The following is an 18,244-nucleotide window of genomic DNA, read 5'->3' as shown; positions in this document are numbered from 1 at the left end:
AACTCCGAACTGTTGCCTGAAACTACAAGAAGAAGGGACTGCACTGTTGGAACCCTGGTCTGCACTTCAAAGGATTGCACTCTGATTGATTGCACTTGCTTCACACTTGGAGCTACAGTCCTAAGAACTTTACCTTGCTTCAAGAAGGATTAAGGAATGGATTCCCTGAAAGCTACAGGTTAACTGAGCTCACCTCCGTCATCTCCACCAAGAAGTCCCCATCCTGGGCTGCGTCCATTGGATGTTCAAGGATTTGGCCAGGTGCATTGTGATGATTGTGGTCCCATCATCCCAAGGACCATCTCAGAGATTCTAAACTCCTGGATTGGTGTTGTGACACTTTGAACCCTCAAGGAGGAACTTCAAGAAGAAGATCTATAAGTTTGGAGCACATTTTGTAAAAAGCTCCAGAAACTGACAAGGTGCGTTGTGGGAGTCCGAGACCCCAAGACGCAAACCAGAACCTCTGATCCCTTGGCTGGTGCTGTGCTCCACTTTCCTGAAAAAGAAACACTTCTGTAAAAAAGTGTAAAGAACTCTTGACTTTGTCCTCATGCAGCACAACCCTTTTGAACCCTGTGAGTGCTATTTGCTTCTACGCGATAATTTTACTTTTATTCTTTAAAACATTATATCCCCGGTTCCCTACATTCGATTTTTGTTGTTTTGTTCTCTATTTGTTCATAAAACATAATCTATATTTATAAATTGGTGTTGGATTTTCGTTATGTGTTGTGTCTTGCTTATTTAATGTATTGGTGTTTGAAACTATTTTACACACCTGTCTCCTAAATTATGCCTGGCTGCCGATAGCCAGCTACCAAGGGTTTAGCAAAGGAATAATCTATTGAGACTTTGACTGACCCCTTTATTTTGTTTGTGGCCTTATTACTAGTGGTAAGAGATTTGCCCCTTCCGCCTTGCACAAAGAAGGCGGAGAAAAAAGGCAAATCTCTGCACATTCCCGGGCATAACGAAAGTTGGCCGCCCGCCTCCCGGCCGCCGTATTACATGATATTTTAAAGCCTAAAATTAAAGTTAAATAAAACTTACCTTATTGCAGGTGCATCCTTGCCCATCGCGGCTTCATCTGGGAACTGCGCATGCGCGGGAGCCTGCGCATGCACATTCCTCACCAGGAATGCGAATGTGCAGGCTTCCGTGCATGTGCAGTTCTAAGAAGAAGGCGCGATGGGCAAGGATGCACCCGCAGTAAGGTAAGTTTTATTTCAATTTAATTTTAGGCTTTTAAATATCATTTAATATGGCGGGCGGGAGGCAGGCGGCGGGCGGGCGGCGCTAAAGGAAATATGCGGAGAGGCACGGAGATTGGTTCAATCTCCGTGCCTCTCCACGAAAGTCCCTTAAGCGACTTCTGCCCACCCCTACTACTTATCACTACTAATAACCCACTTTCCAACAGTGTGTGAATGGTTTTATAGGTATGTGACTGGGGTGTCAGTCACTGTTTTGCTATATGTGGTGGGTACATAAGTGTTTTTGTGGAGGGTAACTCGGTGTGTAAGTGCCTCACTGTGTGAGTGGGTGCAAATTACATGCTATTAAATTACATACTACAAGCAAGCACCCTCATCTAATTTCTAACACATTTATTCATACTCTCTTAAAAAATAACTATATTCTCAGTATAGCAATTTCTCTTCCTCCTTTGCTGCACACAATCTGTTAGTTAATGTTCTCATCTAAGCTCCCTTCTATTTGCCTTTTACTGTGTCTAGAACCTACACATTTTCTTTCAGATTATATACACTCAGTTTATTTAATTTAACTTTTTTAAAGTGCAACCTAACATACCTGTACAATCTCTCTACTGTTGTCCAACAATTATTGTAATACCTGTTAACATTTGTTTTCCACTGCAGATATCAAGTCATACTTATGGCAAACCTCCTCCACTTGGTAGAAAAGTAACTAAAATGGCTACCCTACCCAATGTGCTCTTACTCAAACTCCTGCACTTAGCAAATCACATACTTCTTTTCATCATTTATTTTTGTTTTACCACTCCTAAATGGTCACTATTTTTAACTCTTTCCATGTTTCCTGCAAAGAAGTTTAATTTAGTAGGTTTTTGTGCAGACCAACCGCAGCTCTCAGCGCTGCCCCCTGTTTATCCACAGTGGGTCAGCAGACCTACACAGAAGCCCTTGAAAGCATCCAACAATCTGATGTTAATGATTTTCATTTATATTTCATTTAGTAAAATATTGTCAATTACAAGACACATTCCCTACTGAGCAATTTTTCTACATGACTTTTTCATTTTCACACTGCAGTCTCTTTTGTTCCCTTCCCCCGCACTCTTTTAGCTCCATTTCCATAATAACCATGTTGTCAGTAGTCTCTGCCTACCAGTAGGTAAAAAGTTCACAATACTTTCTCTTAACAGCATACTAGCTTCACATTAACTGTAGCAGATGTGGTTGACTGTTACCAATTCCAAGCATATTCAAACAACATAACTTTTTTTTCCAAAGCCAATCACAGAGGTAGTTACATTTTTTCTTAAAGTCACTATCTAAATTTAATCCCCTGCACATAGACACTATCCAATCAAATAATTAAATATATTCTTATATATATTACTTGGTGACCTCCATTTTATCTGCCTTTATTCTTAAAAACTGCCTCATTTTGCTATACCCTTTTCCTGTGCACTACTTCTGTTTGTCTCCAAAATGGTCAAAGTCTGAATTGTAGGCCATAGTTTTGTGTTTTGGGCAAGGGAGAGTGCTAGGAAGAGTGGCATTGACAGGGTCCTAGGTTGACCTACTGTAGATATTACTTGAATTAGTCAGAGAGGGTTAAAATGGCATCAATGGCTGCCTTTAGTTGAAAGTGTTGCAGAATGCCAACTTCCAGACCTTATGATTGTGCACTGTTGTGGCAATGACGTAGAAACAATTACTGGGGTAGGACTGAAAATCCTAATGAATGATACCTTTGGCACATTAATGATACTTTCCCCACATACAGCCTTGGTGTTCTCATACATTTACCAAAGACAGTAGTGGCAGTGGTCAACTCAATTTTGTCCGCAGATAGAGAAAACAAGGAAACATGTCAGAGCTGTTTCAAGCATACCTCAGAACAAACCAAGTCCTCCTCGCCATCTCTGAGCTCCTCGCACACACCACTGAATGTGTCAACTACCGAAAACAGACACAGAGACCCTCCTTACTAGACTAACACACTTGGCATTAACAAACAATAAACACGGATAACACACTCTATACCCTATGAAAACCAAAATTCCCTGTGTCCGACACGTGCAAACACAAACATTGAAAATCAGCATCGCTCATCCATACACACTCCACTGGGCTCCCATGCCCTCAGAGTAATACCAGTTTCCGACCAGCCCCTCAGTTCATTCACGGTTACATCCCCCTCTTACATTAACTTTCACATCCACACATGTGTGAGATGCTGTCAAGACTAAGTCAGATATATCAAAAATGAGACCATACTCCTTGAAAGATGGCTGGGCACTAACAGGATACTGGTTAGAATTATAATCTACACACAATAAAAACAAAGGCTCTTTTCAGAGCCAACCATTTTCCCAAACACTAGTTCTTTTTGTTTTCAAATCCTTTTTTCTAATTTCTCACTCAGATCTGTGGATCTGCTGCTGATCCTAGGCCAAATAAGGGGTCTGCTGGCTATGTTGCAGGCAGATCTTTGTTGGATCCGAGGATCCATTCCTAACCAAAAGCTCATATTCTATACAAAACAATAACACATTTAATTCAGTGGGTGTGCGAGTTGTTGTATGGATGTGTGGGTGGGTGTGTAAGTGGGTGTGTGAGTAGGTATGTAAGTGCCTCTGTGGGTCTGTAGTGGGTGTATTAGTGGTTCTTTAAGTCTCTGAGTAGATGTATCAGTAGTATGGATCTGTAAGAGGGTGTGTAAGTGGCTGTATAGATGTGTGACTTGGTGTGGGAGTGTCTGCATGGGCGTGTGAGTAGTTTTCTGGGTCTCTGAGTGGGTGTGTGAGTGGCTGAATGGATGTGTGAGTAGGTGTGTCAGTGATTTTGCTGTGTGGATGTGTGTGGCTGTGTAAGTGGCTCTGTGGATGTATAGATGGCTCTATGGGTGTGTACATGGCTGTATGAGAGGGAGTGGGAGTTCCTGTGTAGGTCTGTGAGTGGGTGTGTTAGTGATTCTCTGGGTCTGTGAGTGGATGTATCTCTGACTGTATAGGTGTATGTGACTCTATAGGTGAGTGAGTGGGTGTATGGATATATGAGTGGTTGTGTGGGTTTGAGAGTGTGTGAGTGGGTATATGTGTTTAAATGGGATATGGATCTGCAGACCAGTTGCATTTTCTGATGGGGGCCTCACTGAGCACCGCAGTAGTTCTACAGATCCTTGCAACTTCAAAAAAAAAAACATGTGGTCCCCATGAGTGGTCCCTCACAGGCCCCTCCATAAGTCCAATGAGGTCAGGATACCTCTAACCTGACTCCTTATATCCAATGTTACTTTCCCCCAGAACAGTATCCCGATTCACAAAATTGTGGCTGCAACTTGTCTCTCAGGTTGCGGCCAGCCAATCACAGCATTGGTGTTGGCACAGTGGATCTGTGTCTCTATATATACATACATATTTTTCCTTTAATAGCTCCAAAATTACTGAACAGATTTACACCAGATTACAAAAAAACACAATTTATGGACCAAGATCTAGCTTTCTGCCAAATCTGGTGTAATTCTGTTTAGCCGTTCAGGTTGTAGCTGTGTCTAAAATCTCTACGGTAAAATGCATGGGGAAAAAGCATTTTGAACCCCACCTTTTGACGGATCACCCTGAAGCTTTCCAGACAGCAGCTGAAGTAAGCAGGCCCGGACTGTCCCTAGCGGGCACCACGCATTTCCCTCCTGTGCCGCAAGGGTGGGGGCCGGTGTTGGGCCCCTGGGTGGCCGTTTTTGTTTTAGGGCTGTTTTTGCAGCTAAGCTGAAATTTCATCCCTGGTAACAAAATCGGCCGAAACCGCACCCCCAACCCCCCAGAGAGCCAGTCTAGTACTTTGCCAGGGCAAGTTTTGGTTCCCAGTCTGGTCCTGGAGGTAAGTAGAAAACTAGTTTTGAAAATTTTGTGAAGATTTGTCAAACTGTGCCAAAGTTATTAACAAAACAAAAAAGCTTTCCCTACAGAAACTAGGTCCGAACGATAGCAACCTAGGGGCGACCACCACTAGGTAATACACACACACACAAATATATATATATTCACTGAAAAACCGAAGGTTACAGAAACGTTATAGTTAGTCTCATGTTTTACTCTTAAAAAAACAGAGAAATTCAGAAGTTATAATTAGCTGAGCTAACTTTAACTCATGCCCTTGCAATGCACTGCTTATGACCTCACATGTTACATCACATATGACACGGTCTCATAGCAAACAAGTCCCTGTGCAATAAAAAATAAACAATGCAGGGGCCCGAATGGGGACCACCACCTCCACAGGGCTAATTGTTTGAAGTGCGGAAGGCCACACGGGCCCCCAGAGCCCGAGGGACCGCCACTTCACAGGGGCTATTTTTAATTAGAATGGGTAGGGGGGTTCAAGCAATGTCCCAGTGTGCCCACCAGGGACATTGCAGTTTGCTATGGGATAGTGGGATACTGCTCCCGCCATCTCATAGCAAAAAGGTCCTGGGGCCAATAAAAAATAAAAATGCAGGGGAACGCGTGAGCCCCCTCAGCCGAGGGGATAGCCACCTCTTTGGGGCTAGTTGTGTGAAATGCGGGGGGCCATGCGGCACCCTTGGGGACTGCCCCACTTCCTGGGGCTATATTCAAATAAGATGTGTGGAGGGCTCTGCCCCCCACGCAGCACCGGGGAAAGCCACCTCCCCGTGGTACTATACTTAAATCTGGGGGGGCCCGCTCCCTTTCTTCCCCGGCAACCACCACCTCCCTGGGGCTATTTTCAAAATGGGAGGGGGGCCACACAGCCCCCTCATGGAGGTGTTATTGACTCTGGAGACCGCCACCTCCCAGGGCTGGCTCAAGCAATGTCCCAGAGTGCCCAGCCCGGGACATTGCAGTTTGCTATGTGGTGGCGGGAGCACTGCATCTGCCATCTCATAGCAAACAAGTGTGCTCTGCTTTGAACACGTGGGACCATTTTGCTCTCACTTGTTCAAAGCAGAGCACACTTTGCTTTTTACACCCAGGGAGCTGCATGTCAGCAGCTCCCTGGGTGTAAAAAGCAATTCCGGCTCCCACAGAAGGCGAGAGCCTGCCGGGACCGCGGGGGTCTTCAAGCTGGTCAGTGATGTAATTTGAGATGTCATGAGTGATGTCATCCTTGACGTCTCTGACCATGTCATGAGTGATAACAAGTCAGAAAGGAAACCTGCCTATGAACATTCGCTTATGTGCCTAACTATGAGGTCATTCAATAAACAAAGCAAAGCCCCCCAAGACAGACCAAAGACATTTCATTACCAATATATAAATGTTTTATTAAGTCATATAGATAATTTTTAGTACATGAATATCAACATCATACTGGAATATTAAAATCAGATGCCAAAAATAAAGGTTCAATACAGTCCCACACATAAAACATCAACATACCAAAATTGCATACAAACCATACCACATGCACACTACACTACATATCAAAAGTACATAACAGCCTCAGGCTGATCACAGAATAACAGATGAAGACAAATCATTGGGGAGGTGGAAGGGAGATCAGTCGCAATATCCCCAGTGAGAAAACGCCAACGCGCGTTTCGGTGTGTGGCCCCAGCCGGGTCTACACCTTCATCAGGGCGGAGATGTACAAATCAAGTGGGACACAAATCGATTCAAGAAAGTGATAAGTCACTTATCAGGAGGGGATAAGCCCCCAAAAGAATCACCTAACAGGGGCCACCTCAATTGCTGTTTCAATGCAGTTCGATGTGTAACAGCCACAGAAAGTGTAAGATCACACTTGAGACAGATGTATCCAGCAATATAATATCCAACGATTAAAACTTGATAGCAGAGTGCGAGGGGCTGAGGGAGCTTGCCCGGAGTCTGTTAAGCCCAGGTCGCAATATCGAATCTCTTAATATTAAACCAGTGAAGTAAAGATAAATGCTCCAGTCAACGGCCATATTTCACTCGAGGATATCCGCGGCTCAAACACAAAACCGGCTCCCACAGAAGGCGAGAGCCTGCCGGGACCGCGGGGGTCTTCAAGCTGGTCAGTGATGTAATTTGAGATTTCATGAGTGATGTCATCATTGATGTCTCTGACCATGTCATGAGTGATGTAACATGTGAGATCATAAGCAGTGCATTGTGAGGGCGGGAGTTAGTTAACTCAGCTAACTATAACTATTGAATTGCTCTGGTTTTGTACTAATGAAACCTTACCCTAACTATAACGTCCCTGTAACCTTTGTTTTATCTGTGAGAGAGTGTGTGTGCCCTGCCAGGCCTGGTCGCCCCCACGCTCCTCCTGCTCCTGTTTTGCTGGTTTCCTGCTGTTTTTGCCACCACTCGCCTTTTCCTGCCGCTGCCTCCCTGCGGCCCCCCCCCGCCAGCCGATTGGCCCCCCGCTCCCGCCACCCAGCGGACCCTCCCTCCCAGCTCCCTTCTTATGCCGCCTCCACGCACGCGCAGCGAGCGCGCCAAAGGCAAGCCCGTCTGCGCCCGTCCGCGCCTGGCCCGCGCCCAGCCCCAGGACCCCTGGCCCCCGACGGACCTACGACGCCGCCACCCTCATCGCACTCAAACCCGACCGACCAAGAGCCTGCCACCGAGCGACCCCGAGACGCACCCACGGACCCTTCACCTGTCAATCCTGCAAGTTCACCTGCCTCCGGACCTGCACCGCAGCCACCAAGCCGAGCACCAACAACAGCCACCTCAAGTGCATCCTGCTCAACACCCGCTCCATCCACAGACACGCCATCGAACTGTGGAACCTGCTCGACACAACCTCACCAGACGTCGCCTTCCTCACGGAAACCTGGGTGAACGCCTCCTCAGCGCCCGACATCGCCATCGCCATCCCAGACAGATACAAGATCATCCGGAGAGACCGCATCAACCAAACTGGAGGAGGTATCGCCATCGTACACAAGAACACCATCCGCATCACAACCGACTCCAACGACACCTTCACCGCCACTGAGTATCTCCACTTCCAGATACACACCAACCCAAAGACGACCCTCAGAGGCACCCTCGTCTACAGGCCCCCTGGACCACGTACACAATTCACCGACGACATCACGGACTTTGTCAGCCCGCACGCCCTCCGCTCCGCTGACTACATCCTCCTAGGTGACCTTAACTTCCACCTGGAGAACAACAAGGACCGCAACACAGCTGCCCTGCTGAAGAACCTCGCCAACCACGGACTCAAGCAACTGGTCAGCACCCCCCACCCACTACGCCGGCCACACGCTTGACCCCGTCTTCTCGTCCAGCAAGCACATCACCTTCAGCCACTCCACCGGACTTCACTGGACCGACCACAGCTGCGGCCACTTCAGCTTCAGAAGAATGACGACCCACCGCCACCCGCAACAGGTTCCACACAGGAGCTGGCGCAAGATCACCGCCGACCAGCTCACCACCTGCCTCAGCCAGAACCCACCTGCCAGCGCAACGGACCCCAACGTAGCAGCCCGCAACTTCACGCAGTGGCTGCCCGCCTGCGCCGACGACCTCGCACCACTGAAGAACCCTCCTAGCAGACCCAGAAGCAAGAAGGCCTCCTCGTTTACCGAAGAACTCAAGGACTCCAAGAAGAACTGCCACACCCTCGAGAAAACCTGGCTCCTCGACCAGACCACAGACAACATGACCGCCCTCAAAGACGCTACCCGCAAGCACCACCAGCTCATCCGCACCACCAAGAAGAAATCACTGAAAGAACGACTGGACAACAACGCCCACGACAGCAAGGAGCTCTTCAGCATCGTCAAGGAGTTCTCCAACCCCAGCACCGGCAACAATGACATCACTCCTTCACAGGATCTCTGCGACTCTCTCGCTTTGTTCTTCCACCGCAAGATCGCCGACATCCACAACAGCTTTGACGCACCACCCACGCACCCAACCGCCGAACCAACGCCCCCCACCGCTACCCTCCGCACCTGGACCATGGTGACCACCGAAGACACAGCCTGCACGATGAACACCATCCACTCCGGATCTCCAACCGACCCCTGCCCCCACCACATCTTCAACAAGGTCGACTCCATCATCGCACCCCAACTCCGGGACGTCATCAACACCTCCTTCAACACCGCCACCTTCCCGGAGAGCTGGAAGCATGCCGAGCTCAACGCCCTACTGAAGAAACCAACAGCGGACCCCACCGACCTCAAGAACTTCCGCCCCATCTCGATCCTCCCTTTTCCTGCCAAAGTCATCGAGAAGACCGTCAACAGACAGCTTGCAGCCTTCCTCGAGACGAACGGATCCCTCGACCCCTCGCAGTCCAGTTTCCGAGCCAACCACAGCACCGAGACCGCCCTCATCGCATCCACCGATGACATCAGAACCCTGCTCGACAACGGGGAAACAGCGGCCCTCATCCTCCTGGACCTCTCTGCAGCGCTCGACACCGTCTGCCACCGCACTCTAGTCCAACGCCTCAGCAACATCGGGATCCAAGAGATGGCTCTGGAGTGGATCATCTCGTTCCTCACCAGAAGAACACAGAGAGTCCGCCTCCCCCCGTTCCGATCCGAGGCCACCGAAGTCATCTGCGGCATACCACAAGGATCATCACTCAGGTCCACCCTCTTCAACGTCTACATGAGACCTCTTGCAACCATCGCACGCCAGCACAACCTCAACATCATCTCCTACGCTGACGACACCCAACTTCTCCTCTCCCTCACCAGAGACCCCGCCACCGCCAGAACGAGCCTGCACAAAGGGATGAAAAACGTCGCCGAATGGATGAAGAACAGCCGCCTGAAACTGAACTCAGACAAGACGGAAGTCCTCATCCTGGGACCATCGCCCTCCGCCTGGGACGACTCCTGTGGCCTCCCGCCCTGGGCACCGCTCCCAAGCCAACCGACCACGCACGCAACCTGGGCTTCATCCTGGACTCCTCCCTCTCGATGACCAGACAAGTCAACGCCGTCTCCTCATCGTGCTTCAACACCCTGCGTATGCTCCGAAAGATCTTCCGATGGATCCCGACCGAAACCAGGAAGACGGTCACCCAGGCCCTCGTCACCAGCCGACTGGACTATGGGAACACCCTCTACGTGGGAACCACAGCCAAACTACAGAAAAGACTCCAGCGCATACAGAACGCCTCCGCCCGACTCATCCTGGACATCCCCCGACGCAGCCACATCTCCGGCCACCTGAGGGACCTGCACTGGCTCCCCGTCAGCAAAAGAATCACGTTCAGGCTCCTTACCCATGCACACAAGTCTCTCCACGACCTGGGCCCCAAGTACCTCAACGACCGCCTGACCTTCTACACGCCCACCCGTCAGCTACGTTCTACAAGCCTCGCCCTCGCCGACGTACCACGCATCCGAAGAGCCACCGCCGGAGGAAGATCCTTTCCTACCTGGCAGCCAAGACATGGAACTCCCTCCCCATCCACCTCCGGCTGACACAGGACCATCTCGCCTTCAGGAAACAACTCAAGACCTGGCTGTTCGAGCAGTAGCGGACCCCTCCCCTAAGCGCCTTGAGACCCTTCCGGGTGAGTAGCGCGCTATACAAATGGTATGATTGATTGATTGATTGATTGTGTGTTTGTGTGTGTATGTGTCTAGGTGTGTGTGTGCGTGTGTGTGTGTGTGATCATGTGATCAAGGTTTCGTTAAAGCCGAAAAGCGTCATGGCAGTTTGGTGTTGGGCACTCAAATAAATAATCTGCACTAATTTTGGCTCTCGCCTCATCTTTTTCGGCTATCTTGCTGGATCCAGGGCGTCTACATTCCTCATATATATATATATATATATGAACAAATTCTCACCAGACGCCTTTAACGGCGCCACCAACTTTCCTGCCGGTAAGGAATGACGAAGAGTAGAAACCCAATCTGGTGCCAAACAAAGGTGCTTTATTCGTGCCTTTCAACGCCCAGCATGTCCGCCATGACGCGTTTCGCCTGTGTCCACAGGCTTGATCACATGATGTGTTTTGTTACATCAGAGGGAGGTACTTATAGTGACCACCATTTTTTGTTTAACGTGGCAACATGGAAACTATAAAAAGACTATTGCTGGTAATCCATTTAACAACTATAATAGCCAAAATTTCATTAAAAATGTCTTCCAACCTCTTACACACCTTATACAATGTCATAGCAAACAAGTGTGCACTGCTTTGAACAGGTGGGACCATTTTGCTCTCACTTGTTCAAAGCAGAGCACACTTTGCTTTTTACACCCAGGGAGCTGCATGTCAGCAGCTCCCTGGGTGTAAAAAGCAATTCCGGCTCCCACAGAAGGCGAGAGCCTGACGGGACCGCGGGGGTCTTCAAGCTGGTCAGTGATGTAATTTGAGATGTCATGAGTGATGTCATCATTGACGCCTCTGACCATGTCATGAGTGATAATAAGTCAGAAAGGAAACCTGCCTATGAACATTCGATTATGTGCCTAACTATGAGGTCATTCAATAAACAAAGCAAAGCCCCCCAAGACAGACCAAAGACATTTCGTTACCAATATGTAAATGTTTTATTAAGTCATATAGATCATTTTAAGTACATGAATATCAACCACATACTGGATTATTAAAATCAGATGCCCAAAAAAAAGGTTCAATACAGTCCCACACATAAAACATCAACTGTCAAACCATCATACGTACACAAAATTGCATACAAACCATACCACATGCACACTACATATCAAAAGTACATAACAGCCTCAGGCTGATCACAGAATAACAGATGAAGACAAATCATTGGGGAGGTGGAAGGGAGATCAGTCGCAATATCCCCAGTGGGAAAACGCCAACGCGCGTTTCGGTGTGTGGCCCCAGCGGGTCTACAGCTTCATCAGGGCGGAGATGTACAAATCAAATGGGACACAGAATCGATTCAAGAAAGTGATAAGTCACTTATCAGAAGGGGATAAGCCCCCAAAAGGGTCACCTAACAGGGGCCACCTCAATTGCTGCTTCAATACAGTTCGATGTGTAACAGCCACAGAAAGTGTAAGATCACACTTGAGATAGATGTATCCAGCAATATAATATCCAACGATTAAAACTTGATAGCAGAGTGCGAGGGGCTGAGGGAGCTTGCCCCGAGTCTGTTAAGCCCAGGTCGCAATATCAAATCTCTTAATATTAAACCAGTGAAGTGAAGATAAATGCTCCAGCCAACGGCCATATTTCACTCGAGGATATCTGCGGCTCAAGCACAAAACCGGCTCCCACAGAAGGCGAGAGCCTGCCGGGACCACGGGGGTCTTCAAGCTGGTTAGTGATGTAATTTGAGATGTCATGAGTGATGTCATCATTGATGTCTCTGACCATGTCATGAGTGATGTAACATGTGAGGTCATAAGTAGTGCATTGTGAGGGCGGGAGTTAGTTAACTCAGCTAACTATAACTATTGAATTTCTCTGGTTTTGTACTAATGAAACCTTACCCTAACTATAACGTCCCTGTAACCTTTGTTTTATCTGTGAGAGAGTGTGTGTGTGTGTGTGTATATATATATGAACAAATTCTCTCCAGATGCCTTTAACAGCACCACCAACTTTCCTGCCGGTAAGGAATGACGAAGAGTAGAAACACAATCTGGTGTCAAACAAAGGTGCTTTATACGTACTTTTCAACGACCAGCATGTCCGCCATGACGCGTTTCGCCTGTGTCCACAGGCTTGATCACATGATGTGTTTTGTTACATCAGAGGGAGGTACTTATAGTGAACATAAAAGGCGGGCTAATCTTGCCACCATTTTTTTGTTTAAAGTGGCAACATGGAAACTATAAAAATACTACGGCTGGTAATCCATTTACCAACTATAATAGCCAAAAGTTCATTAAAAATTTCTTCCAACCTCTTACACACTGTATACAATGTAATAAATATGTGCAAATCACGCAATGTTAATACATAAATGCATAATAATATACTATAACAATATCTATGTACACATTGCCGTCTTTTTAGTTTGTATTGCTATCTTTTTAATTTCCAGGTCCAAGAAATGTCCATATAACCCAAGTGGGTTAATATAAAGTGCCTGTGCAAAGTTCTTATAGTATGTAAACCATTTGTACCTCATCCTTCAGTGCAGAACAGTAGTGCAGAAATAGTGCAACTTTTATGCCATAAACAGCCTAATTCATGAAGCTGAATTCGGCTCGCAAAGGGCCAGATTCTGAGAATCTGGCCCTTTGCGAGTGAGATTTTTGCATTTGGAATTCATCATCCCAAATGCAAAAATCAGTACTTGCGTTTTCGCAAATTTGCGATGGATTACATTTAAGGAATCTCTATTTGAGATTCCTTAAATGCACTTCATCATCCATTTAAAAATTGCGAAATCGCAATTTCGGGCCGCTATTTACCGCGAGGTCAAATCTCGTGGTAAATAGCGATAACTCAGAAAAATGCTTTTAAAAGCATTTTTCTGAGTTGCATGTTGCACACACACATGTCCTTTGGACATGTGTGTGCGCAACCCCTGTTCATATTGGCATTTAAGGGGTGCTACAGGGTGTCCTTTGGACACCCCTGGCACCCTTTCAATCGCTATCTCATTTGCGATTAGCTAATTGCTAATCGCAAATAAGGAATACTCCCCATTCATTCCTATGGGTCTTTTGGCCCATAGGAATGAATGGGGAGTTATTCCTTATTTGCGATTAGCAATTTGCTAATCGCAAATAAGGAATTAGTAGGAATCACATTTTTTTTGCATATTCCTACATGAATCCCGTTTTGCGAGTCCTTAATAGCGATTCGCTATGAATCGCTATTAGGGGCTCGCAAAACGGGAGTATGATGAATCAGCCTGAAAGTGTATAGTGCATATAAAAAAAAATTGATTTTGAATAAAGAGGAGCTGCCTATGCTTGTATTTGTTCATACTGATGTTACTATTGGCAATCTATGCTGTTTCATTTCACTACGACTCCAGATGTTAAGTGTCAAAAATAAAGTCAACATGGCCCTTTGATTTATCTTGATACATCCCACCCTAATAGGTTGACTCTCCTGGGAGACTACAAGCAAGTGTAGAGATCCTCACTCGCATTGAGGCCCCCAGGGGTTCTGCTATCGAGCTCTAGTATGTATCTAGTTTCAAGGACCCGCAGTTAGCAGTAGCGCCTCCCTATTGCCACCCCGTTTCAATGGCATCACACAATCGATGACATAATATTGCAGATGCTTGGGGTCACTGTCATGGGTACTTTCGAAATGCCTGGCCACCGGATACGTCTGATCTTTAGTTACGATGGCTCTTATGTGTTGCAAGATCCGCTTGTGAGCTGGCCATATTTCACTCGAGGATATCTGCGGCTCAAACACAAAACCGGCTCCCACAGAAGGCGAGAGCCTGCCAGGACCGCAGGGGTCTTCAAGCTGGTCAGTGATGTAATTTGAGATGTCATGAGTGATGTCATCATTGATGTCTCTGACCATGTCATGAGTGATGTAACATGTGAGATCATAAGCAGTGCATTGTGAGGGCGGGAGTTAGTTAACTCAGCTAACTATAACTATTGAATTTCTCTGGTTTTGTACTAGTGAAACCTTACCCTAACTATAACTTCCCTGTAACCTTTGTTTTATCTGTGAGAGAGAGTGTGTGTGTGTGTGTGTGTGTGTGTGTGTGTGTATATATATATATATCATACTTAACTGGTAACTGTGTAATATGGTCACATTTTGCCATCAAACACTTCTAGTGACATTATAAACCACAAGGCGGAAGGCTAAGTGATTTTTAAATATCTTAATATCACGAGACACCCAAGAGGGCAATATAGGCCAAAATTATACATTAACCGTTAGGTATTTGTTTATATTACATGTTTATTTTATGTTAGTTACCTTGAAAAAATTGTTTTCCTCAATGTGCAGTTAACAAAAGAAGCTGATTAGAATTTGAATATTTGGGTTTATCCTTCATGAACAAATTAATGATAAACTAATGGACAATGGAGGCCAATTCTGTGGCAGAGGTGTTTACCACAACATTATGGATTGACTCCTTTTGCCATATAATTACAGACTTCATAAAAAATGTTAGACCCTTGATTTCAATTGTCATGTGACACCAGCAAGATTTGATGGCATACACCTATGAAATTGTTAAAATATTAAAATGCAATTGTTTTCTTTCAGATTTCTGATGCTTTAATTAAACGAGTCCAGGTTTCGCAGGAGCAGTGGGTAAAAGGAGCTTTGGAACCCAAAGTGTCTTCTGAATTTGACCTCACTTTGGACAGTGATCCCCTGCTTCAGTCAATCCATCAGCTGGATTTTGTTCAGATGAAAAGTAAGGATGACTTTCTTTTGCTATATCCCATTTTTTCATGAACCAAATATTATTCTTTGTAACACAATACAGTAATACAGCGAACAATGCAGCACTGATTGCAAAATGTTCTGGATTTTGCAGGCAACATAGACATTGTGCATACACAGTAATGATGTCATAGTCGGTCGACCACCGCCTCCAAATCATCAGTAATTGCGTGATCAACCACTATTTTTATAGATGTGTTCCTCCATCTTTGCACAGTTGTCCATGGCTTTCCACTGCACTGATATGAGGAGCCATTGCCGACTTACAAAACGAGATATGGTCTCGCTGTCCAATCACAGTATCAATACTCACTAGGGCACATTCTCCCTACCTTCCTCCCAGGTCCTCTAAAATGCCCAGACTCGATTGATCCACTGGTCTGCCTATTATTCTATTCAGAGTGGTAAGTATTACAGACCAATATGCCACAATAACGGGACAGTCTCAGACAACTTGGGGAAAAAAACACTGTCCAGTAGCTTCAACTTGAAAGCATGAGGGTGAGGAGAACATGTCTCAATTTCATGGGAGTAAAATAGGTAAGATGCAGATAATTTAATTGTATGATTTGTAACCAGAAAAGAATGAACATCCTGCATGGTGCCACTTTTTCACCCCATCCACTCACATTCGTTCAGGAGAGTCACCCAGTCCTCCCAAATCTTCCTTTGAAGTCTGCAGAAAGGTTAGGGGCATTGTTGATGAAAAACTTGTACATGCGAGAAATCCCCCCTGGTCTCGACGGACTAAAAACAAATTTGGCCTTCAAAATGCTATACTCTGTCGTGGGATTAACCAATGTTGCCTAATGAGTGGCTAATGTGCAGCAGAGTTGGAGATGTTTATAGAATTGGACCTTATGCAGGAAATACTTAATCTGGTGAGCCTGGAATAACTTCATTTGTTTGCCCCGCCAGACATCACCTAACTTGGAGATTCCAAAGAGATCCAAGTGCTCAAAGCAGAACAGTCAGTCACCATGTTGGACCCATTTTCAACGCCATAACAGCATTATTAAGTCTGTTGGTTATACCAACCAATATAGCAGAGAACAGTGCACCATCAGTGAACGGTTACTTTAGTTACTTCTGGGAGTGAGTGAGGGTGCAATCATTGTACATTAAGCCCAGTATTTTGCCTCGTCCTATTAGGGAGATTTTAGTTTGGAATGCTGAATCATCATACTCTCCTTGAAGCCAAACATTCAAGACCAGGGTGTGTAAGGTCCAATAACAGAGCCAGATGCCTGCCATAACCAAGTCACCAACATATATAGATTGGGTGATTGGGTACATTTAATAAATGCAATGTGCAAGGCTTAGCTTGCCATTAAAAACAGCGTGCCCTGGTCTGCAAATCAACAAACCATTCCTAAGAAATCATGAGGGGAAAACTTTGAAGTAAGTATATAAACAGGGTTATTATCATCATTATGAAGAGGGCTATTCTCCCCAGGGTATTAAGCTAGAGGTTTTACCATCCCTTTATATCCTTTTGTGCTTTGGCTAACGGGAATACGTTTAGACTCCAAGTAAGCCTGGCGTCTAGTGCAGCTAATGTACTTAAAAACAAGGTGTATAAATACAAAAACGTCACTGCCAGTTAATCTCTTCCAGGCCACTCCTGACCTGGACAACGGTCAACTTGGTCTAGTTAACCCTTAGGCCAGAGGCCTGGCTGTACAAGTCAAGCATATTAAGCAGCCAGGAACCAGTGTCCTGGGGAAGGTCTATGAAGAGCAGCACTTCCTCTGCATAGAGAACTATACAATTCTCATTGCCACTAATTCAAGTCACCAAGGACCCAACCACCAAGGAGAAAAGAAGCAGCTACATTGGGCAGTCCTGTCTGGTCCATCGTTACATCGGAAATGGTGACAATGAAGGGCCATTTACTTTCTCCTGACCTTGGATCCAGGTATAGACTACTTTTATGTAGGACAAGAAGTAGAGGTCAAATCCCATGGCCCAACTGCACCCTAAAGAGAAGGGCCCAATTAAGTGTGCAAAATGCTTTCTCAACGTCTATTAGTATTAAGGCACTGGTAGTCTTGAAGGGTGTGTTTCTATATAAGGGTGATGTGCACCCTGTGGATTCAGTGTTGAGTCCTGTGACTGGAGATGAAACTGCATTCGTTTGGGTTTATTAGGGAAGGGACCACTTGTAATGGCTTAAAATTTAGACTGGGAGTTAGGGCGGTAGGAGTAGCAATGGTCCATAAGATGCACTAAATTAGACATCACCACAGTTATAATAATGGCAAGTCTGGAGGGTGGTAAATACCTAGTAGATGGTTGAAAAAAAGTGATTTGAATTTAGTGTAGTATTTGAGCGGGGATTATCATGACCAGGTGTTTTACCTGGGAGTATGTCCCCAATAGCGTATTCATTCGCCCTCAGTCATAGGCTGATCCAACATTTCCCTTTTAAACTTACTCAAAACCCAAGAGAGAGGTGACCAATGAGTTAGGTGGACCACTCAGTCAGAGAGCTGCTGTTTTGCATATACTGCATGATAGTAAGAGAGAAAGATGGAGGCTACCCCCAAGGTAGTGTTTACAGTACACACATCTGGATCTATTAGTCATTGGATCTCCCTGGAAACAGTGTTTCTGGTAGCCAACCAATAAAACATTTTCCTGGACTTGTCTCTCATCACATAAACAAAGCTAGCCAAATGGATCCAGATCTGATTGGCATCATCCACGAAAAATTGTTA

General features: G+C 46.0%; 1 protein-coding gene across 2 annotated transcripts in view; it reads left to right on the top strand.

Moving 5' to 3' along the window:
• The window catches only part of TRIM67 (tripartite motif containing 67), a 526,294-nt gene that overhangs the window by 345,786 nt on the left and 162,264 nt on the right, over positions 1–18,244 (top strand). For both annotated transcript variants that reach the window (XM_086925344.1, XM_086925343.1), the window contains exon 5: positions 15,342–15,495. In XM_086925344.1, the coding sequence (XP_086781470.1) occupies positions 15,342–15,495 (154 nt within the window). The remainder of the gene's footprint in view (positions 1–15,341; positions 15,496–18,244) is intronic.

This window comes from Lissotriton vulgaris, chromosome 6, assembly GCF_964263255.1.
Source record: "Lissotriton vulgaris chromosome 6, aLisVul1.2, whole genome shotgun sequence".
NCBI lineage: Eukaryota > Metazoa > Chordata > Amphibia > Caudata > Salamandridae > Lissotriton > Lissotriton vulgaris.
Note: the sequence above shows the minus strand (reverse complement) of the source record. Positions and strands in the feature narration are given on the sequence as shown.